The following is a 20789-nucleotide window of genomic DNA, read 5'->3' on the forward strand; positions in this document are numbered from 1 at the left end:
GGTGGATTGAAGTAAAAAACTGATAAACCCAGACAGGTGATTTTTCAGTTCAAATTTTTCAATATAAAAAGTCTTCTGCAAGGCAAATCTTGTCAGCGGACAAATAGGATCAATCAATTAAACCGAGGGTCCCTAATAACTACTAAATTGTATCATATTTAGATAGCTTATCATTTATTATATAAAAGAATACATTACATTAATACCATCGTATCATTGAAACTATTTGTTTTGAATATAGGCCCAATGAAGTAGTCGTAATTGTCATCATATTTTTGAGACCTATCAATGCTCGTTGTATAGCAAAAATGGTACTCTATGACCTGGAGAATTCTTTAAATAAAATGACCTTACTTAGTTGCGCTAACTTCATTTACTGGAGCTTGAAACACTGGTATCATATAATTGGGGCATGGTCTCTGTCGTTCAATTAAAGCCAAGTTGTCGTTCCTTACGTTTGTCAGCATACCCTTTATAGTACGTTGCCCCGTTACGAAATGGCCAGTTATTACTAAATGTAATCCAAGTAATAACAAACCCATCTTCGAAGGTTCCTTTGGTATCACACATGAGGAATGCGCCAAATACAAACGCCCACGATATTGCTGTGATGATGTATATAAGTTTGACATTGATGTCTAACCAATATAATACATTGAAAATTTTACCAATTATACGTTATTTGTTGCTTTCTGCAACAAGCATGCCAAGTGAGAACAATTCGTGTATCCTTACAAGGGGTTTTTTTTTACCTTGAGACTTTTTATTTCACTCAGTATTCTTAAAAAGCATCGATTCTTAAGGTATAATTTAAATTATCCCATAACAAGGCTAAAAGAATCCGACTAATAAAATAAAAGAATGGTTAATTTATTTGTAGCCGATCACGGTCCTTTTCAGCGGACAAGTAGAATCAACTAATGAACTGATTGTCCTTAGTAACTGTTATTTTGTATTGTTTCTAGATAAAAGCAGCTAAACTGTTCGCTAAAAGGTAAACCGAAGTAATCGTATAAATGCTTATCATATTAATTTAATGGTTGTAAAAAGCAGATTCCTTCAAAGCACCTGTGAATATTGGTAGGCTAACTTAGAAACTAACATTAACCAAAAATAACTATAGCATGGGAGCAACATGGTATGACGAAATCGCCAGAATGGTTCTATCCTTAATTAAAAATGGGATTAAGAATGGTCAAAGAATCAAAAGTGGTATAATTTTGCGTTTAGTCTCTGTCATATTGGAGTGTCATACATTAGCATCCGGACTTGAATAAGATTGTCTTAATTTTTTGTACTGGATAAAAATTTAAAACAACAGCTTTGTGTTAAATTGTGATGAAACAGCTACTAAAAAATCCTTACAGCTATGGGGTCTTTTGGTACTAGCAATTAAAAGTTGTAAGTGACTTATGTCACATTTAAAGTTTGGCATAATGCAATGAGTGAAGGCTACCTCCAGTAAACAATTCCAGAATATCATGTCCTGTACATACATGGTTTAAAATGAATATCATCATGTCAATAGATCTACAGTAATTGAAGACTCTTTAGTGTGTTACGAAGCGCACGTGAAAATTTTTCGATGATCATATCAACCTCTTCTTTGCTGACATTAAAGGGTGGAGCAATTGAAGTGTAATCTCCGATGCCCGAAAATGATAAATCGTCATTGGGAGGTGTTCCAGGCACAGCGACAGCCTGTTTAGGTTACAAGAGGTAGTATGGAAGCATATTATCCACTTACCAGGAGATTTTCTTGATAACAAAAAATAGGAAAGAAGCCAGCTATTTTGCCTACGAACTCAAGACTAAATTCTATACCCCAGAGAGTACCACCACCTAGAATATTAATTAGTTTGTGCCTTATAGGTAAACTCAACTATTACCGCGTATGTCAGCAACAAAAGGTGCCAAATCAGAATCTTTCAAACTTAATTTCAATTTCTTTTCGATATAAGGACCTATTGCATTAACATTCTCAAGGAGGTTCTCCGATTTGATTAACCTTTGAACCGCCAGCGCAGCTGTACACGAAAGAATATGATTTGAGTAAGTATGACCATGCCTTAGCCAGTTGCCATTGATTTTAATGCCATCAGAAACTTTCTGACTAAAAAGCAGAGCAGCTATAGGTGCGTAGCCACCACCGAGACATTTTCCTATGGTCTGTAAATCAGGCCTTACAGCCCTATCTTTTCCCCCTAAACTTTGCCAAGCGTGGGTTGTACCAAGTCTCCCCTGTCCACACAGAACTTCGTCGTAGATCAAGAGTGCGCCATATTTATCGCAAATTTTACGCACTCCTTCAAAATAGCCATCGGGAGCCTTTACTATACCCAATCCGGCACCAGCAATTGGCTCCGCAATGAATGCACAAACTGTATCAGGTCCAAGCTCTTGAAACTTATCGTCCAATTCCCGAATCAGTGATGCTACATAGGCTGCATCACCACCAGCTTTGGCGGCGTTGCGGAACGGATACACTGCAGAGACTCTATGGAAGTGCTCTTTATCGTAGAGATCATTGAATGGTGCGGTATAAGGGTTACCACCAGTGAGTGATAACGTCGAAATTGTATCGCCGTGATAAGACCGTTCACGTGCTATGAATTTTACTCTTTGTGGCTCATTCTTTTGGAAGAAGTATTGTTTAGTGACTTTCATTGCTGCTTCTACACTTTCTGATCCACCATTGTAAAATGTTGCAGCGTTAAATGCACCATCACTGTCCTCCACCAATAGTTTTGCAAGCTCTTCAGCTGGCGAGTTTGATACGCTCATACTCCATAAGAATGTCAGTTTTCCGATTTGCTCTTCGATAGCACGGATTACAGTTGGATGACAATGTCCTACCGCTGTCACTAGCGCACCTCTATAGGTAGAAATTAGACTAAGTCTTTGAAAGAATGTGCTGACATACCCACAAGCATCGATGAATACATTTCCGTCTTCTAGTGTGATATAAATTCCTTTGGCCTCTCTGGCAATAGGAGGTTGGATTGGGATTCTGTGTAAAATTGAACTTGTCATAGCTATAATGATTACTAGAGTGTTTAAAAAAGACCTATCACGCTTTAAGTACTATCGGTTGGTTCCTTGAAATTTTTTATGGATTCGCATAATGATGCGGTACTATCTCTAGAATACCCTCATTTTAAACTTAAATTCAAGTGGTCCGCAACTTAGCTGTAGTTTCTAGATCTTGCGTCCTCAACGGTAGAGCGTGATTGAAACCGCCCTAGTGGGGTTCCTGCAGTGAAGAACCTTAATAACTACTGGTAAACCATAAACTGCACAGCATTCAGGTATCAGAATGCATATTGTCAACGTAGGCGGAATTAACGTGATTCTATTGCACATCCATCGTATCGTTTACCCTTGAAATTTCTCTAAACATTCTCCTTGACTAGTTTGATAATACCTTCAACCAATGTTACAAAACTTGGCACTGTTATTAATCAGTATTGCTTGCATTATACCAATTAATGTTTTATGGCAATTGGTAAGAGCATAGCTGAAAATTTATAAATCTAACTGTATTTCATCTTAGCTACCAAAGAAAAACACTTCTGCACCACCACTAGTGTTTCATTGGCTGCCTTTCATTGGATCAGCATTAGATTACGCAATCGACCCTCTTGAGTTCTATAGGTAAATGTGCATTTCATGAAAATACACAATAAACCTGACAAAGTGATTAGACGTAACCAAGAGAGGTATGGTGATGTATTCACGTTTATCCTCTTGGGTAGACCGATGACGGTAGTTCTTGGAACGAAAGGAAATAAAGCTTTATTTGCTTCAAGCGCTACTAAACTGTCAGCAAGCGAAGCGTACACAAATTTGACCTCACCAGTATTTGGTAGCGGTGTTGTGTATGATTGTAGCCACTCAACATTTATGTCTCAGAAGAAGTTTATCAGATCAGGATTGAGCGTTACACAATTTAGAGCATACGTTAGTATGATAGTTGATGAGGTGGAACTATTCATGAAGAATAATTTGAATGGTCTATCAGAGGGGAAGATACCTGCATTTGAAACACTAGCACAGTTAACACTCCTTACATCAGCAAAAACACTTCAAGGACACGAAGTCAGAAAGGCTTTTGATGAGAAATTATTATCTTGCTTATACCATGATCTAGACAAAGGGTTTACCCCGATAAATATGATATTACCAGGCTTACCACTCCCAGTTAATAGGAGAAGGGACGTTGCCAATAAAGCGGTTAGTGATATGTTTGTCCGCATCATTCAAGCTAGACGAAAGAACCCCTTACCAGAAGAGGAATACGATATGATTTCAACACTCAATGAAAAGCAATACAAAGATGGCACTTTATTACCTGACAACCATATTGCACATTTACTTATAAGTTTATTGATGGCTGGACAACACACCTCAAGTTCAGTTTTATCATTTGCAATGCTTGAACTAGGTAGAAGACCTGATATTTGGGATGCTTTGTTGAAAGAGCAAAAAGAAAATTTGAGCATTCATAGCACTGACGATGATATTAATGGCAACGGTTGTCAACTGAAACCATTAGAATATGAAGATTTTGAAAAATTACCATTACTTGGAGCTGTACTTAAGGAAACACACAGATTACATGGACCAGTTCATTCGGTTATACGTAGAGCTTTGACTGATTTTGAGTATATCGACGATAATGATCGTGCTTTCATTATTCCAAAAGGCCATAATGTTGTTGCTAGTCCACTTTACACTCAAAGATCACCAGAGTTTTGGAAGAACGCAACGGATTTTGATCCATATCGCTGGTTCAAGAACGACGTTTACAAGGAAAGTGAAGAAGATATCAAAGTCGACTACGGTTTTGGAATGACAAGTGACCCGAAAGAATCACCATATATACCTTTTGGTGCTGGTAGCCATAGATGTATTGGTGAACAAGTGAGTACTTTAACTGAAATCATTGAATGATGTTTAACTGGTTTAGTTTGCAACGTTGCAATTGATGGTAATCTTATCTACCTTTGTTAGAAAGTTGGAAATCAAGACCGAAGGAGAAATGCCAAATCACAATTATCGCACAATGATCATCTCTCCTCTAAGTCCAGACAATATTATATATCGTACACGTAAATTCTGATCATGTAAAAGTGACGCATTACATAACTTAATCTAGTTTAGGTAAATTTAGGAGGAAAGCTGTTGTTCCTTAAACATGGCATAGTAGAATCCACGTTTACTGATGAGTTCAGAGTGTGTACCTTTTTCCGCAATTCCGCCGTTATGATAGACGTAAATAACATCGGCATTCTAAACATTTTGTAAGTAATCTAAGTATTGCTTATTGTTTCAGACATACCTTGATAGATGCAAGTCTATGTGCAACAGTCACTGTTGTCCTGCCACGTGAAGCTATCTCGAGAGCGTTCTGAACTACTTTCTCTGACTCAGAGTCAAGGGCCGATGTTGCTTCATCCAAGAGTAAAATTTTCGGATTCCTGATAAAAGCTCTTGCGATCGCAATTCTTTGTTTTTGTCCTCCCGACAAAGAAAGACCACGACCACCAACATCAGTTTTATAACCATCTGGTAAACGCTCGATAAAATCGTGAATGTTGGCAGCTTTGCAAGCCTCTATCACATCACTGTTATTTTATTAGTTGTGGATTGACTGTAAAGATATGCCTTGCCTTTCTAAAACATCATTTACGTTTTCGCTTTGTGAACCTATAGCAACGTTATAATGAATTGAGCCACTGTAAAGCGTTGGTTCTTGCGATACGAGTGCAATGTTTTTTCTATAATCCTTCACGTTGAATTCACGAATATCGGTCCCATCTATCGTAATTTTGCCAAACTGAACATCATAGAAACCTTTACAAGATGTTAGAGGTTATTGTTTCAACAGATTTTAACTCACGTTCGAGTAATTGAATAGTAGAGCTTTTTCCGCATCCAGACGCACCGACAAGAGCAGCTATTTGACCAGGTTTGACGTCGAGGTCGACACCAGAAAGAACTTGTACTTCAGGGCGAGTAGGGTATTTGACTTGGTATTGTTAACTGGAATTTTGAATATAACAAGACTAAACCTACAAAAGACATTCTCAAACCTAATGTGACCTGTTATATTATTTGCTTCAGATTTTGCAGTTGCATTGGTATCAATAAGTGGTTCATAGTCAATGATATTAAGAGCTGCTTCTGCAGCACTCTTACTTTTGGTTAAGTCGCTACAGTAAGAAATAACCATCCCAACTTCAATAGACGCAAATATCACAGAAATAAGAACAATGAAAAAGTTCCTTGTAGTATATTCCAAATTAGCTAATAATCGTGAACCATACCAAAATGCAAGAGCCATAACTAAGAACTGAAGGCCCTGTGATATGGCATAAAATATGTGTGATATTAGTGCGTTACGTGAGGATGATTTTATAACACCATCGACTGTGTCATCATATTTTTTACTTAAGAAGTCTTCACAAGTAAGAGACGCTACGGTCCTTATTGCAGTTGCAGCTTCAGCAGCTAAAGATGATGACTTGGAGTAAGACTTTTTGTTCCGCTCTTCTCTCTGAACGACGAAATAGAGCTGTGCAAATCCTGCACAAAGTAGTAATGGTATACATGCGATGCAAACCAAGGCTAATTTCCAACCATAACATAAAGCAATAATCATACCTCCGACCAATGTGACAAGGTTTGAAAGAATAGTGGCGAGAGTCATACCTGCAAAGTTATTGATCTAAAGAGAAAGTCATTTAACACCCTTCTAACATCGTAAAGTTTCAAACGTACTTTTTGTGGTCCATCACTGACGTAGTTAAGTATTTTACCTATTGAGTTTTCACTTTTGTCGAAGTAGCTTACATCTTTCAATAACAAATTCTCAAATGATGCCATACGAAGTTTATAGGAAAGGTTTGCTGCTGTATGCATACAACCCCAGTTTGAGATACCAAATGTAAAGAATGAAACAATTGCAATAGCCGTGAAGAAAAGTGCTTGTCTATTGCCATCATTACGAAGATCTGAATCGTTATCTGCTTGAAAGACTTCAATTGCACTACCAAATATGATACTGAGCACTGGATAACACATACCCGACCCGGCACATGCGATAAAAGCAATAATATAGATTAACCAGTCATTCTGGTTAAGCTTTCCTAGTCTCATAATGATTCTGAACAATCCGTATTTTTTGTCTGTAGTGTCCAGAATGATTTCATTACCGTCTTTTCTGACAAGTTCTTTCATATCTGAAGATACACTACCTTTTTCATCTTCTTTAGAAAGCACCTGACTGGGTAATATCATCTGTGGTTTACTTGAATCCTGGTCCAAATTTTGCATTGCTACAAGTCCAGCATATATGCCATCTTGAATTTGAATGAGATCATCATGTGTACCTTGCTCAACAATTGTTCCTTGTTTCATTACGAGAATAGAGTCAGCATTCTAAAAGAAGAGCTTAGATGTTGATGTTAAATATACGAGATAGGTTCTCACTTTGATTGTAGAAAGACGATGAGCAATGGAGATGGTGGTTCTTCCGGTTGAAGCATTATCTAAAGCTTTCTGTACTACGTTTTCAGATAGTGTGTCTAGTGCAGATGTTGCCTCTATTTTAGATCAAAAGCTTAGGAATGTTACATCATTAAAAAGCTAGCTTACCATCAAGTATGAGAATTTTCGGATTAGATACTATAGCTCTAGCGATAGCGATTCGTTGCTAATTTTGCATGATTAAAAGGCGGCAAATTACGTAAGATGTCTTACTTTCTGACCACCTGAAAGAAGGAATCCACGATTACCAACCTGAATAATGTTACGTTTGAATTACATACAGATCTGGCTTCAAACTTACATCCGTTTCATAACCTTCAGGTAATTCACATACAAAATCGTGAGCGTTTGCTTTTTTGCATGCTTCTTGCACAAGTTGAAACTTGACATCCGCTGATTTATTTTCAAATTCTGTTCCAATTAGACCATATTCAACGTTCTCTTTAATTGAGCAACTAAATAAAACCGGTTCTTGTCCCACATAACCTATTTGCGAACGTAACCATTTTAGACTATAATCGTCAATACTTTTACCATCAAGAGTAACTGAACCGGATTTTGGCTTGTAGAATCGCTCTAAAATTGATACTACAGTACTTTTGCCGCTACCGCTACTTCCAACTAATGCGATAGACTTGCCTGGTAGTATATCCACAGAAAAACCTTTAAGGACAGTAACAGATGGTCGACTAGGGTAAATAAAGTCAACGGCGTCAAATGCGATATGACCTAAAAGTGTGTCTGTACTTGGTCTTAAGCCTTCATCAGCTCTTGCAGAGATAGCATTATCGTCTTCAATGGTTGGAAAGATATTCGCAGCAGCATTTTGAGCCAGAGCGAATGCTATGATATTGTTAGAAGATTTTACTACTCTGATGAACTTACCTTGCATATGTGTCGGTGCCATTGTGAGTGCAAATGAACCAATGACTACGCAAAAGAAGACAGCTATGACTGTACCAGCTTGTGTATATCCCCATATGGTAAGTGTAATACCGAACCAGAAAGCCAAAGCTATGCAAGATTCATTAGTGAAGGCGTTTGTGATGATATATAAACCAACCGTAAGCACTATACAAGGGTCGTGTTAAGGGAGCTCTATGATAAATAGCTAAACTCACCTGTTAGAAGTAAAATAAAACCCGCTCATGGAAATACCCCAAACAATAGCATTGAGGAGATTATTATTTTTTACTTCGGAAGCATGTTTACCAAACAATTGATTTAACTGCTTTTGGTAGTTCAGTGAATGAGCATTTCGTATTGATGATAAAGCCTCCTCAGCAATAGAAGAAGCCTTCGATTGACCTTCAAGTGCTCTAGATTGATACTTTGAAGAGAACATTTCTGATGCAGTTCCAACTATCATGATAACCGGAAAAATTGCTGCTGTCACAAGTGTCAATCTCCACTCCAAAATAAAACCAATAACGAAAGCTGCTATAAACGTCGAGCAGCTCATTATAACCAATGGTACTTTTTGTGATATACCATCTTGAAGTAATAAAGTTTGAGCTTGAATCCTATCGACAATTTCACCAGCACCAATGTTATCGAAATATGAAATATCTTGATGTAAAATACTTTTAAAGTACTCTTTTCTTACGGTACCAGCTACTGTTTCTCCAGTTATAACAAAAGCTGAGAGGAAGATATATGTGAGTACTGCAACACCGACAGCAATATAGATAAAGTAAATTGCAGTTGAATTTGTATCCGTTTTGAACTTCTGTGTTATTTCGTCTATATTTGCTTGAGAGGATTGAATTGCAGATCCAAATTCAACAAATGAGTCAGTAAAATCACGAAGTACAATGGTCATTAGAGGGAGCCCTGTACCAGCACCGATGGCAGCAACTAATGCGACTAAATTAATAAACTTTTCAAGACCATTGCTGTATTTCCACAATGCAAAGAAGGATACTGATGATTTGTCCTTTTTGTCCTCTTCAATTGCTATATTGACTGAATTTGCTGAGTCCATCATTAGCCTATATGAAAAGTGTTAAGTGACTAATAAAACCCTTGCTTATGCACAAATCAGCCCATTTGAAACGTCAAGCATGGCCGGCAATGGATGTCGCAGAGACTTGGCAAAAACTCCGTGCGGACGGCAAATGTCAAGGAAAGTTAATTGACTCAATTGACAAAGATATTAAAGTTTAGTGTAAAGATTGTGTTAGCGCCAACATTAGCCGACTTGATTCTGTTTTGATTGCGTATTTGTAGAAAATCAACATTCCAAAATCGTATGATATGATCAACATCATACGATTATAGTAATGTAACACTAAAAGTCCAACCTATTACTCATCAACCATGACCATAAGCATGAGCAAAGCAGCAAGAAATCCAGATTATGCCTCACTCAATCCTCAAACCAAAGAATATAGTTTCTATGGTCCACTCGGAACTAGTGCAATTACAATTATTGCACCAATTGCTACTTATCTTTTATATTTCGCATGTCCAAACTCAACAGATGAAGGCACTTGTAGATTAATTCAAAAACCACAACTTGACAACGTCGTGAGCCTTTCATTCTTACAGTCACTCTTCAAGGTAGAAGCATTCGTAGTCTACTTGGCTTGGTATGCTTTCACTGTTATAGCTTGGGCAATTATTCCATCCATTTGGGTCAAAGGTACACCATTACGAGATGGAAATCACAAAATGTATAAGATGAATGGTGAGTAGCACTTAGTATTGAAATAGTTTGTGCTAACTCACGGTATAGCATTTAATACTCTACTATTAGCTACAGGTCTTGCCATAATCCAGATTATCAAATCTGGACCGCATGGATTTACGTATCTTGCTGATAACTGGATCCCATTGCTTACTTCTTCCTTAATAATGTCCACCGCTCAAGCTATCTATCTATATGCGATATCATTTAAAGGTGATAGACTACTCGCTTTGGGTGGGAACACTGGTAACCTTATTCACGACGTGAGTTCAACTCTCTTTTCATAACACTTAATCTGACAGACAGAAGTTCTTCCTGGGGCGCGAACTGAATCCATCAATCGGTTCATTTGACATCAAAACCTTCAGTGAGTTATCAACTTATTATTACCTCAACGAAGCTTATTTTTATTCAGATGAGCTCAGACCAGGGCTGATATTATGGTGGCTTATTGATATGTCTCTCGTATGCAAACAATATACCAACTATGGTCGTATCAGTGATTCCATGCTTCTCGTAATTGGATTCCAAGGGTGGTATGTCTTTGATGCACTCTATTGCGAGGTAAGTAATTACACGTTGATGTGATTAAGTTAACAATCCCAGTCATCAATTCTTACACAAATGGATATTGTTGTCGATGGCTTTGGTTTTATGCTCGGTGAGTTGCAGAGGTCACATGACAATTGAGCTAAATGATGCCAAAGCTTTTGGCGATCTTACTTGGGTGCCTTTTACATATTCTCTACAAGCACGCTTCCTCGCTAATCATCCAAATGATTTGGGTATGGTTGGTGTATTCTGTATAGTTGCACTTCTACTGTTAGGATATTATATCTTCCGCGTCTCAAATGCTGAAAAAAATGAATTCCGAACGGGTAATAATCCAAAGAGTGGGTAGAGAGCCCTGTCAGACAGATAGTAACCACCGTTCTTACACATATCTAGACCTTCAATTTCTCCAAACAAAAAGAGGGACTAAACTCCTGATTTCTGGATGGTGGGGATTTCTCAGACATCCAAATTACCTTGGTGAGTTAGCTAGATTGACTGAACATTCTTCTAACAAGTTGCTCAGGTGATTGGATCATGGCTTTAGCTTGGACTTTGCCAGCAGGATTTTTGACGCCATTAGTCTACTTCTATCCGGTCTATTTCTTGATTCTCTTAATTCATCGCTCTATTCGTGATGACGCGCATTGCAGAGAGAAGTGAGTGATTTCAGATCAGTTGAACTCGACTTAAATATTATAGATATGGTGATGACTGGGAGAGGTATCTCGAAAAAGTTCCGTATTGCATATTTCCATACAGTGAGTACATTGCTAATACGGGAGAAACGAGATTAATGAGATTAGTTTATTGAGTTTTAAACATGATTTTAATTTTTAATTTTCAAAACCTTTGTATTAATTGAACATCTTATTGACGATCACTGTAAGCAAAGAAGTGCCGTGCATGCGCGAATTTCACTTAAGATGAATTGATGTGGGCCACTCAGAGGTGTACGTTTAAAGATTACCAGGAAGTGTGAGTGGTATTGGCGTTCGATAAATGGATTCTAATAAAGAAACTGAGGACTGTCATAGGCATCGGTAAACGGCCAACCTGTCATAAACATCTTCGCTGATGTCCATCTTTATTAATTCATTTCAAGGCCGTTAGCAACAGTGAGCACCAGCAAAAGTCAGATATTGTGTCCTGTCAGATTAGCGAGCTTATGGAAATAAACGTGAAATTCATAGAATAGATATTAAAGTCTCAGTTAATAGGTATCCTAATGATTGGCTTATAGTAAATATTTTCATTAAATTGATTTGCTGACATTCTGAAATCAGCTTGGTGGTAATAAAGCAAAGAGAGTCTTATCGCTAAAATACTGAAACTGCAGATTAAAAGTTCCGAAAGAGCAAACATATGATTAACTAAGTAAGGTATAGAATATACCTAATCGTAAGCATCTATGAGCGTGTATGAAACTCTTATCAATGACGCAAATCGCCCGATTATCCAGATTATAGAGGGACAATAAAAATGAGCGTTTTAGCTGAGTTCGACTCTAGCGTTTGATTTCATAAACCTATACATTCATTATTCTGTAATTCTTGTCAATGGGTCAGCGATTTAATAATTAGATTACATAACTAAAACTTTAAACATGATATTTTGTGTAACAAATTAATTTCTATAAGTGTACTTATACAATTTTGTTTCTCATTTCAAGCTGCTACAGTTGGGATTCTTACATCATCTATCTCCTGGCAACATACGAAGTGCAAATATAAGAATGAAGCAACACATTGATATACACTATAATACTATAGGTTATAGAACAAATTAAAACCTCCGGTTAATCTCAAGATTCATTGAATTACTGACAGTATGTTTGACTTTTTAATCTATCAACCTCATAAAAAGACACTAATTACAAGCGCACGCTCCATAACTTTGATTCAAGAATATTTCATATTCATATTCAAATCCAAGATTGCTTCATTCTAGAAGTTTATGGTTACATGCTGAATCTGGCAAAATGATCTCAAATGGTTAAAAACAAAGAAAATTTTAAATGGTGTCACTAGACTACATAACCTAGATTTGGTACTACATGCGCCATATTATACACATCATACCATAAACATAAGGGAGTTCACGATTACTCCTAATGCTTATAATGTCGACAGTCTGAAATGTCGAAGCATTCGTCGACGCTATATGAACGTCACCAAGACGTGGCAGATAAGGATATGCGAAGAAACTTCCTATTCCATTTAGAACACATTGATGACAAGTTAGGTAAATATTTGTTATTAAAAGTACATATAAATACATCCTAATTTGGCTCATTACCCGGCGACAAGTATTGCAGCTCTAACCCTATACTCTGTACTGGTTTGTGTGGATTGCTGAGATCGGCCACTAGACCAAGCGAAACGAGCATTGATTTGAGACGACCAGCGTATTGGAGAGTAATAGACTAAGGATGTCAGCAATTTATTACGTGAATGATATTAGACACACCTTCTCGGTTGTCATTCTTGCTTTGAGGTAGCCTTGTATTGGATCATTTTCATTTATTGCTGCTGATGCAGATAAGGGTATAGGAGTTGAAGACTTAGTCGTAGTGTTCTGGTTCGTATGTCTAACGTCTTGAATAGCGAGTGATGCTGCACCTTGGTTGAGTAAAGAGATGGTGCCCTCTTCAGGATGTGGTTTTACCATTTCTTGTAGGTTCTCATCAAAATATTCGTCTTCATCCGGACGGCTTCGTGGTATAGCCCATTCTGCGCCTAGTGTTGTCACACTCTCATAAGAATACAGATTGAACTCAAACCTTGAGGCCACTGAGAGACCCTTCGCAATTGTAGCGGAATAGGTACCACTGAGATAGCCTGTAATTGGACTCAGGAGAGCGACTAGAACGGTTGGCGGTGATTGAGTTTCTGGCAGTGTTTGAAAGCGTAAACCAGTGGATACTATGAGATGTGAGATGACAAGTACAATTTGCAAAGTAACCCACCTCCTGCTGACTTCTCTTGTGCGGAAGCGTATATCTCACCACCTAAGCTGAAGTGGCCTTTCAAGCCTGTCGAACCATCACCATCGGGATCTTCGTCGATGCGCTTAGAGGAAACCACTTTGTTGTCACTGATGGAACTCTCACTATTCTCTCGATAATTCTTATCAATTAACCCAAAATGGAATAACGAAGATGCAGAAGCCATACCATCGGCGACTGAATAAGATAGTTCACTAGCATAGTTCCCTTGATCTTTTTGGTATGTGATGTACATTTCTGAAGGCTCCTCGCGGGTTGGTGGACGTGGATGTGATATGCTTGATATGAGAAGTTGAGATTGAGGACTCAGTCGACGAGTGTACAATGAGTGTAGACGTGAGGATGGGAGGTGTAGCTGTCCGTAGAGCAATTGATCTGAATAAAAGTTAGATGTATATTATAGAAATGAGCTACACACCCTTTCGAGATGGATCGTATTCGGGCTTCTTTGGAAGTGCAGAGATGTTGAATGTATGAACGAGCGAGTGCAGTGATGGCTTGTCCTTTGGTAGATCTATTGACGAGGCTAGATAAGCTAAAGAACCGCTAAGAGAAGGCAAAATCGATAAGCTGCAGCTGCTAGCGAAAGCTTGAGTGGGACAGGAAGATAACGAAACGGAAAGCGCCTGTGGTGGATAGAAATCTAATATCGCTGCTTATTTGTTAGATAAGTAAGTCAGATGGATGACGAAGACGCACCAGCGCTAGCTCTATTTAAATTTGAATACTGAGCATCAGGATTCCACTCTGTGGCTCTGAAATAACTCCGCAAAATATACTCGGCGTAGTTGATCATCGTCGTAAGCTCGTAAGAAGTTTACCATCACGAGATGAGATGCCCGGTGTGTAGAACGCGGCGATGGACGAAAGATCCAGCATCTGGACACTTGATGTGTGTAGAAGGCCACATATACGAGGTATTTATTAGTATATCTCACCCTTCTCTCTGACTTCTCTCTAGGGATTTCGTAATGAGACGCAGGAAGATGCAATGCCAAAGCACATTGGAAAACAGAGATACATAAAGAAGGAAGCCACAGAGCGTAGAAAGGTACTCAAAAGCCACAGATGTGCGTACTCTCTTTATGGATTTCTTATCTAAATACCTGATAAAGGGTACACTGGCGACAAACTCCGCTATTTACATCTACAAGCGCAACAGGTGGTGCTACGATACCAAGTACGGTCTCTCATGAGTGCTTGGAATCTCCCTCCAGAATTTGAGGTACGTTGTTTAAGTTTCTCACTCCCCTTACTGACATAAACAGGCGATAGTAAAAGATCTCTGGGCATTGAGGCTCTCTTTGTTGAAAGATTTAGTAGCGGCCCCTTTAGAGTTGGGATTGAAGCATCAGCGTGGTGAACATACAGATGAAGATGACGACCTTAAGGATGATACCAGCGAGAAAGATGAGAAGGATGATGATGACGATAAAGAAAGAGTCTCTGATATAGGGGATCCAGATGAGATGCTGGAAAAGCCTTGGTCTGACGACGATGACGATATACAGATGCCACAAACAATGGAGGAAGCTCTCGAAGCTGCTAAAAAGATCAAAACTGCACGCAGAACACAAAATTCTGTCGATGAATTTAATATGATATGGCTACTAGCGACGTTGAATTTAGCATTCTGGACACTCCGATTACCTGTATTTTACTTGGATTTCAAGAAGTAGGGGACTTTATATTGCAAGCATCACATTTAACATTTCTCAGTGCATTAGAAACTCGCGTGCTTCCATACATGGATGCACTTTCTTGTTTACCTGAGACAATGAAAGAGCGACTAAACCCAGGCTCTCGATCTTCCTTCCAAGCTGAGGTGTGTTATAATGTTATGATACACAAGTGCTGACAATAGATAGGCTGTGCCATCGTTGCGGAAAATCCACCGTGCATCAATTTACCTAGCTAGACAATATGATGAAAAATATAAGATAACATTCAACGATTACAATTCAGCGCCTATACTATGGAGGTGTGTTCATGATATGGGATTACCTCCTCGCATATACACCCTCTGTCAAGAGATGTTAAAGAGATTAGATACGCATTTCACACTCCTACCTAAACGGAAGGTAGGTAAGAGAAGTAGACATAGGAAAGGTGAATCGAGTGCACCCGAAATTATCACCATGTCGGTTGTTGTAACGATGTGTACATTAGTGTATAACCTTGAAAACGAGATCACGTGGGTTTGTTTGTCTTCATTAACATGGCACTACTAACGAAAAGCTTCAGTGATCAGCCTCGTGTGGGATCCCTCTTGGATAAAAACAAATGGTTGTTGTCGTTAGAAGAACATTTCAAGAAATCAGACACCATCTTGAATGATCAGATGTGAGCATCGAAGTGGTAGTAAAATTTAAACTAACACACCATCTAGAGAAATAATAGACGCTACCGATGAGCAAATTGAAGACTTTTTGGATTTTATGGAGAAAACAATTCCACCTGCGAATGAGGAAACTGTGAAAAGTAAGCGCTTCTCTCGTGTCTTAGGCTACCATATTCATGTTAACCTCCAGCTTGGCCGACGTTTGGTGAGGATTTAGTCAGCAGAGGTGACCCTATGAGAGTATCAGCAATCGACAAGGATAAGGACTGGTTTCATAAGCTCTACGAGGATCGAATACCTCTGCATGACTATCCAAGTCAATCAGATAGTGTTATAATACGCTCATACCACACATCAGACGTTTTAGGAGATTATCCTAAACTTTTAGATAAATTATTGAAAGCATCTGCAAAAGCAATTGGAATAGCGCATATAGAAGAAATTGCACGCCTTGTTGAATTGTTTCAGAAGAGGTTAGTATGGAGACGAAATAATACATCTCTTAATACTCGTAATTCTCTCAATTCTCTTAAAAGAGGTGTCTAAACGACAAATGAAGTCACCTGTGTAAAGATTCCTTGATAATACAAAAATATTTATTAATTGATTGATATGCCGGTGGTATAATAACTTAATGAGTGTTTGAGAATGTGAAAAGTCATTCTCCATTCTAGGCGCCTTTCTGGCGTAATTTCTGGCGTAAGTCTGCCACTTCTATTTGTAAACTAGTGGGTGTGTCAATAAAACGCGTAAGGATATAATGTAAGACACACCTGTTGAGTTCATCTAGCATGCCCAATGATTTATCCATTTGCAATTGCTTAAATGCTTGTATTTCATCATCTCTGTTGACAAGTGACTTTCGAAGCTTGTCGAGTTCACTGCCTTGTTGTTGCTTAGACAAGTTTCTCTCCATTTCAGAGATCTTTTCACGAAGGCTTTCTCGTTCTTTGCGACTATAATAGGATTAATGGTGATTATCTGTAAGAATTAAACTACTTACATTTCTGCATCACGTTTCGATGCCTGTGATAAATTGTTCTGCAGATCCAAGACTTGTCTCTTGTAAGCCTCAAGGGCGGTTTTGAAGTCAAGTGCGAGTTTATGAGCTTTCTCGGCATTGCTCTGTGAAAAAAGTTAGTAGAATGTGAGTATTTATCACTATACCCACCTTGTAAAGGTTGGCTGTCTCCGCATTATTGAGTATACGCTCGAGGAACAACCTATTGTCATCTATGAGAGTCTTCACACGTTGTACAAATGTCTTTAAATCGAAATGCTCAAAGGTTCGCTCCTTCGACCTGCTAAGAACCTGCTTAAGTTTGTCGACATCACCTTGTGATAAAGTAGCTGAATTCGACTCAATGAGACGCTCGTTGCCATCCCTTTGGGTGGATGTTGGCAATATTTTCCAAAGTGCACGCAAAGTTTGTACGGAGAGTTTCTCCTCGGATTCTGAAACTCCACTGTTATGCTTATTTTCTTCTTTGAGCTACACTAGTTAGCATATTTGTGAAGTAAAAATTAAAGATTTGCTTACCTTCAATTCGCGTTCGTAAGATGCATTGTTGTCTTTATAATATGATAAATCTGATTCGAGCTGCTTGGAACGCAAATTTGCCTCCCCAAGCTGCTCTTCCAAAGCAGCAATTTTTTCTTTCTGCTCACCAATTACACTAGAGAAGTCCTGCTTCTGTTTTTCGGTGTCAATTTTCTGATTAGCGACTACATCACTAAGTTGCTGTACTTGATTTTCATAGTATTCAAATCTTTGCCTCATGACATGTTTCTCATTAGTAAGGTATTCCATTTGTTCACTCATTCCACTATGTTCCTTTACGACCATTAGTTGGGTTTCGATAGACGATATTGCAGAATTAAACGTTTCTAATGGGTTTTGCGATGATTTGGTATAGGATATCTTGTATGTATCTAGTAGATTGCATAGATTCTCAATTGAACTGGTGATTCCATCCCTAGTGGTTACTATCTGACTGAAATCTTCAAGCAAACTTTGAAGACGATTTTGAAGGCTGTTGCTATGTTCAACCTGCCGACTGTTGGAAGATTGTGCTTCTTGAAGAAGTTGTTGATACTTTGATGTTTCTTTCAATGCGGAGTTGAGTTTCTCGGAGGCTAACATGAGTTCTTGTGAAGTCTCTGCGGTGGTATTTTTACCGTCGTATATCTGACTCTTTAGCGTCTCTATTTGTTCCTGTAACGACTCGTTGGCGGCTAATGTGGCTTGATTCAGTTCTCTTTCACCGTCCAGTTCTGTTGTGAGGTGCTGTATTCGTTGTTCATATAAAGGTGACTTCTTATTTGCACTGCCCGATGTATTGCTTGGCAAAATTGCTCTATCGTTATTGGCGTGAAAGTGTCTACCATCGAAATGTGATTGTGAATGATGTGATTGCGGTTGGAGTAACTTTTGATTATTGATATATTTCGCTAAAATGCCTGCATTGTGGTGTAATAAATCAGTCTGTACGTCCAATAGCCTGCTCCTCTGTCGGCTCAAGTTCTTCTCAACTTCGTCAATCTTATTGGACGACTGAGTGATGTCCAATTGATCGAGTTTTCCTAGGACTTGCATAGCGTCCCTGACTTTCAACTCCGTCAGTAGCCTCTGTGTGTGTAGTTTAACTTTATAAGCCAGGTTTGAATGTTCCTGTAGTGTGTCAGATCTGCAAGTGAGAACAAGAGAAAGCTCACTAATTTGAGAAACTCCAATCTATCATCGTCCAATGTAGGATATCTCGAGGATTCTATTATGGATTGTGTCGCCTGTAAGGTTGTATAGTAATTGCTAGCTACGCCATGACTCCCGCGATGCGTAGATTTATGAGGGCTGTGTAGAAATGAAGGTGGCGAACTCGGTGGTGTGCTAATATTATCTCTTGAACTCATAGAGAATGAGCTCATTCTTGAAGGTGACAGTGACAGTTTCGGTGTAAGTTGGAATGCTCGTATAAATAATTTAAAATGGGAATTGTACATTTACAGTTTTAACGTTAGGGAATGGATGTGCTTTTCCGTTGAGTACATCGCTTAGTACGACCTTCTGCTGTGCATGGGCGATATAGCCTTTCATGTAGCCTTTGAATATCATACCGGCTAGCAAACACTCGACTTCTTCATTATCTATGTTTACTCCGGAGACGCTCAGAGCTCGCTTGAATTTTGTTATCTCTATTATTTTTTGCTGTCCGTTGAGACTCCACCTGCGATCAAAGTAAGTCAAACTGGAGAGTTATCAATCGACTGGCTGCACTTACACTTTCTTGAATAAACCTCTAAGGCACAGTTCTCTCACCCTCTCTACAATCCCATAGGTCCCATTCTCGACCAATCTTTTTTCACCCCTAACGAGAGCCTCGTCGAAATGTTTCACATTGCCATCCTTGAGGGCTTCTACGAAGGGCCTATAAAGCTCCTCCAAGTGTGGAAACCTAGCTAGTAGATCTTGCGATGGTAAGTCTCCTTGTAATAATCGCAACGGTATGAGGTGTGTTAATATCAACCTATGTCTAATTAGCAGGAGGCGCTTTGAAACCGCTCACTTACGCTTGATTTTTGCGTGATTGTACAGGGCATTTTTGCAAAGCAAAGGTAAGGTCTTCATTGGCCTGATGATGGAGGTCAAATGTTGTCATCACCCATGAACGTACTCACCTTGTCGAATCTATCATCCAAAAAAGCCAAAACACCTGTGTAATATTTAAAGGTTACTTGATGTGCCTTCGGATAGGCTTCCAATGGCATAAGATCCTTCATTGCACCAACAGCTCGGAGAATGTTTTTGCATAGAGACAGAGTGTTGATCTGATAGTGTCATTAGGAGTATGTTGGCAACCACCAATGTATTGCACTCACTTCAAAATATGTCTTGAAAACTAATCCAATAATGTAATAGACACCCCATCTTTTTGATTCTTTTCCTGATGATCTGCGTTGTTTGTCAGTCATCAATGGATGTGCTAGAGAGATAAACTCACTTATGCTGTATACAGGCGGTGAATGCTTTGTTGAGGAACCTTGCGCAATCATCCATCGCGAAGGTCTTCCTTTGTGTATTGACGCACTCCTCGTCAGCCTTTTACCGATTAAAGTTGCTAATAATGGTGCAAATCACTTACACGTCTCGCTAAAACCCGCAAATCTCTGCAAATCTGGTATAAACACTTTAGCTCGAAGCTGCTACCTTGAAGTTGGAAATGACGCATGAATTCCCTGTCAGATGTGAGCAAAAGGAGGCTTATTGATTGTACTATATAGCCTACTGCGCCAGAGATTGTTGTTCTTCGTAGGCTTTCACCGGTTCCTTCTCTCTATACACCCAGAAACAAACAAAAGCGTGTTGAACACTTAATAGATCGAAGGCTCCTCTACTGGTACTTTCTAGATATGGTTTCTAGACTACTGTCAGTCGTTTGTATTCTATTACCTGAGCAATCCTACAGTTCTCAAGTCCAAACCGTTTAGAAGGTAATTCGCGTTTATATCGTTGAATACACTAAACAAATTAGCGAGAGAATCACTAGCATAACTTTCTTTTCTTGTAAAGCAGGAAGATACCGATTGCTGAAATGTAACTATTGGACTGCTCATCGTGGTACACTATCAAGACGGCTTTTTCTGATACCATG

General features: G+C 38.8%; 9 protein-coding genes across 9 annotated transcripts; 3 read left to right on the forward strand and 6 right to left on the reverse strand.

Moving 5' to 3' along the window:
* Positions 1-331: 331 nt before the first annotated feature.
* On the reverse strand, positions 332-1275 carry WALSEDRAFT_61201 (hypothetical protein). The gene has a single exon (XM_006959906.1). It carries the CDS (start codon positions 630-632, stop codon positions 351-353), a length of 282 nt encoding a protein of 93 aa, XP_006959968.1. The 5' UTR covers positions 633-1275; the 3' UTR covers positions 332-350.
* Positions 1276-1278: 3 nt separating this feature from the next.
* Positions 1279-3049, reverse strand: WALSEDRAFT_61202 (PLP-dependent transferase). The gene is made up of 4 exons (XM_006959907.1): positions 2924-3049; positions 1890-2875; positions 1748-1842; positions 1279-1701 (listed from the first exon to the last, which is right to left on the reverse strand). The coding sequence occupies exons 1-4, from the start codon at positions 3031-3033 to the stop codon at positions 1531-1533; spliced, it is 1362 nt and encodes a 453-aa protein (XP_006959969.1). The 5' UTR covers positions 3034-3049; the 3' UTR covers positions 1279-1530.
* A 384-nt stretch (positions 3050-3433) lies between these two features.
* On the forward strand, positions 3434-5149 carry WALSEDRAFT_40560 (cytochrome P450; the record flags this gene model as incomplete). The annotated part of the gene is made up of 4 exons (XM_006959908.1): positions 3434-3505; positions 3554-3654; positions 3705-4923; positions 4970-5149. 4 exons carry the CDS (start codon positions 3434-3436, stop codon positions 5120-5122), a joined length of 1545 nt encoding a protein of 514 aa, XP_006959970.1. The 3' UTR covers positions 5123-5149.
* On the reverse strand, positions 5109-12315 carry WALSEDRAFT_61204 (P-loop containing nucleoside triphosphate hydrolase protein). Its single transcript, XM_006959909.1, has 22 exons — positions 11599-12315; positions 11495-11553; positions 11319-11451; positions 11189-11272; positions 10948-11133; positions 10845-10901; positions 10656-10802; positions 10550-10607; positions 10289-10503; positions 8673-10240; positions 8615-8622; positions 8437-8565; positions 7853-8394; positions 7765-7803; positions 7660-7717; positions 7495-7607; positions 6784-7443; positions 6079-6730; positions 5903-6031; positions 5673-5856; positions 5342-5627; positions 5109-5292 (listed from the first exon to the last, which is right to left on the reverse strand). Exons 10-22 carry the CDS (start codon positions 9536-9538, stop codon positions 5170-5172), a joined length of 3789 nt encoding a protein of 1262 aa, XP_006959971.1. The 5' UTR covers positions 9539-10240; positions 10289-10503; positions 10550-10607; positions 10656-10802; positions 10845-10901; positions 10948-11133; positions 11189-11272; positions 11319-11451; positions 11495-11553; positions 11599-12315; the 3' UTR covers positions 5109-5169.
* WALSEDRAFT_52442 (ERG4/ERG24 ergosterol biosynthesis protein) lies at positions 9871-11606 on the forward strand (the record flags this gene model as incomplete). Its single annotated transcript, XM_006959910.1, has 10 exons — positions 9871-10240; positions 10289-10503; positions 10550-10607; positions 10656-10804; positions 10847-10901; positions 10948-11133; positions 11189-11272; positions 11319-11451; positions 11495-11553; positions 11599-11606. The coding sequence occupies 10 exons, from the start codon at positions 9871-9873 to the stop codon at positions 11604-11606; spliced, it is 1317 nt and encodes a 438-aa protein (XP_006959972.1).
* Positions 12316-13052: 737 nt separating the features above from the next.
* WALSEDRAFT_40569 (hypothetical protein) lies at positions 13053-14607 on the reverse strand. The gene is made up of 5 exons (XM_006959911.1): positions 14499-14607; positions 14218-14451; positions 13761-14174; positions 13262-13716; positions 13053-13217 (listed from the first exon to the last, which is right to left on the reverse strand). Exons 1-5 carry the CDS (start codon positions 14593-14595, stop codon positions 13074-13076), a joined length of 1344 nt encoding a protein of 447 aa, XP_006959973.1. The 5' UTR covers positions 14596-14607; the 3' UTR covers positions 13053-13073.
* Positions 14608-14662: 55 nt separating this feature from the next.
* WALSEDRAFT_61206 (hypothetical protein) lies at positions 14663-16741 on the forward strand. The gene is made up of 9 exons (XM_006959912.1): positions 14663-14716; positions 14761-14869; positions 14915-15024; positions 15068-15474; positions 15519-15624; positions 15668-15993; positions 16044-16142; positions 16189-16280; positions 16331-16741. The coding sequence occupies exons 1-9, from the start codon at positions 14690-14692 to the stop codon at positions 16684-16686; spliced, it is 1632 nt and encodes a 543-aa protein (XP_006959974.1). The 5' UTR covers positions 14663-14689; the 3' UTR covers positions 16687-16741.
* Positions 16717-20759, reverse strand: WALSEDRAFT_61207 (hypothetical protein). The gene is made up of 14 exons (XM_006959913.1): positions 20602-20759; positions 20424-20554; positions 20280-20373; positions 20139-20236; positions 20017-20089; positions 19816-19965; positions 19708-19769; positions 19419-19664; positions 18856-19364; positions 17681-18811; positions 17312-17632; positions 17144-17265; positions 16914-17096; positions 16717-16865 (listed from the first exon to the last, which is right to left on the reverse strand). The coding sequence occupies exons 9-14, from the start codon at positions 19138-19140 to the stop codon at positions 16811-16813; spliced, it is 2097 nt and encodes a 698-aa protein (XP_006959975.1). The 5' UTR covers positions 19141-19364; positions 19419-19664; positions 19708-19769; positions 19816-19965; positions 20017-20089; positions 20139-20236; positions 20280-20373; positions 20424-20554; positions 20602-20759; the 3' UTR covers positions 16717-16810.
* On the reverse strand, positions 19121-20109 carry WALSEDRAFT_21377 (hypothetical protein; the record flags this gene model as incomplete). Its single annotated transcript, XM_006959914.1, has 5 exons — positions 19121-19364; positions 19419-19664; positions 19708-19769; positions 19816-19965; positions 20017-20109. 5 exons carry the CDS (start codon positions 20107-20109, stop codon positions 19121-19123), a joined length of 795 nt encoding a protein of 264 aa, XP_006959976.1.
* Positions 20760-20789: the final 30 nt, after the last annotated feature.

This window comes from Wallemia mellicola, assembly GCF_000263375.1.
Source record: "Wallemia mellicola CBS 633.66 unplaced genomic scaffold WALSEscaffold_21, whole genome shotgun sequence".
In the NCBI taxonomy this organism is placed as follows: domain Eukaryota; kingdom Fungi; phylum Basidiomycota; class Wallemiomycetes; order Wallemiales; family Wallemiaceae; genus Wallemia; species Wallemia mellicola.

Bases quoted from the DNA above. Each gene is read 5' to 3' on its own strand.
- WALSEDRAFT_61206 (XM_006959912.1), top strand. From the start codon at position 14,690: ATGTGTGTAGAAGGCCACATATACGAG. The intron at 15,475-15,518 runs GTAGGGGACTTT...AACATTTCTCAG, and splicing joins TTTTACTTGGATTTCAAGAA to TGCATTAGAAACTCGCGTGC. The intron at 15,625-15,667 runs GTGTGTTATAAT...GACAATAGATAG, and splicing joins GATCTTCCTTCCAAGCTGAG to GCTGTGCCATCGTTGCGGAA.
- WALSEDRAFT_61207 (XM_006959913.1), bottom strand. From the start codon at position 19,140: ATGTACAATTCCCATTTTAAATTATTTATACGAGCATTCCAACTTACA. The intron at 17,633-17,680 runs GTAAGCAAATCT...TAACTAGTGTAG, and splicing joins CTTACGAACGCGAATTGAAG to CTCAAAGAAGAAAATAAGCA. The intron at 16,866-16,913 runs GTGTGTCTTACA...CACACCCACTAG, and splicing joins ATGCTAGATGAACTCAACAG to TTTACAAATAGAAGTGGCAG.
- WALSEDRAFT_61201 (XM_006959906.1), bottom strand. From the start codon at position 632: ATGTCAAACTTATATACATCATCACAGCAATATCGTGGGCGTTTGTAT.
- WALSEDRAFT_61204 (XM_006959909.1), bottom strand. From the start codon at position 9,538: ATGATGGACTCAGCAAATTCAGTCAATATAGCAATTGAAGAGGACAAA. The intron at 7,718-7,764 runs GTAAGACATCTT...ATGCAAAATTAG, and splicing joins TTCTTTCAGGTGGTCAGAAA to CAACGAATCGCTATCGCTAG. The intron at 5,293-5,341 runs GTATGTCTGAAA...CAAAATGTTTAG, and splicing joins ATAGACTTGCATCTATCAAG to AATGCCGATGTTATTTACGT.
- WALSEDRAFT_61202 (XM_006959907.1), bottom strand. From the start codon at position 3,033: ATGACAAGTTCAATTTTACACAGAATCCCAATCCAACCTCCTATTGCC. The intron at 2,876-2,923 runs GTATGTCAGCAC...TTCTACCTATAG, and splicing joins GTATTCATCGATGCTTGTGG to AGGTGCGCTAGTGACAGCGG. The intron at 1,843-1,889 runs GTAATAGTTGAG...TTAATATTCTAG, and splicing joins TTTTGTTGCTGACATACGCG to GTGGTGGTACTCTCTGGGGT.
- WALSEDRAFT_40569 (XM_006959911.1), bottom strand. From the start codon at position 14,595: ATGATCAACTACGCCGAGTATATTTTGCGGAGTTATTTCAGAGCCACA. The intron at 14,452-14,498 runs GTGCGTCTTCGT...ACAAATAAGCAG, and splicing joins TTTAAATAGAGCTAGCGCTG to CGATATTAGATTTCTATCCA. The intron at 14,175-14,217 runs GTGTGTAGCTCA...ACTTTTATTCAG, and splicing joins ATACGATCCATCTCGAAAGG to ATCAATTGCTCTACGGACAG.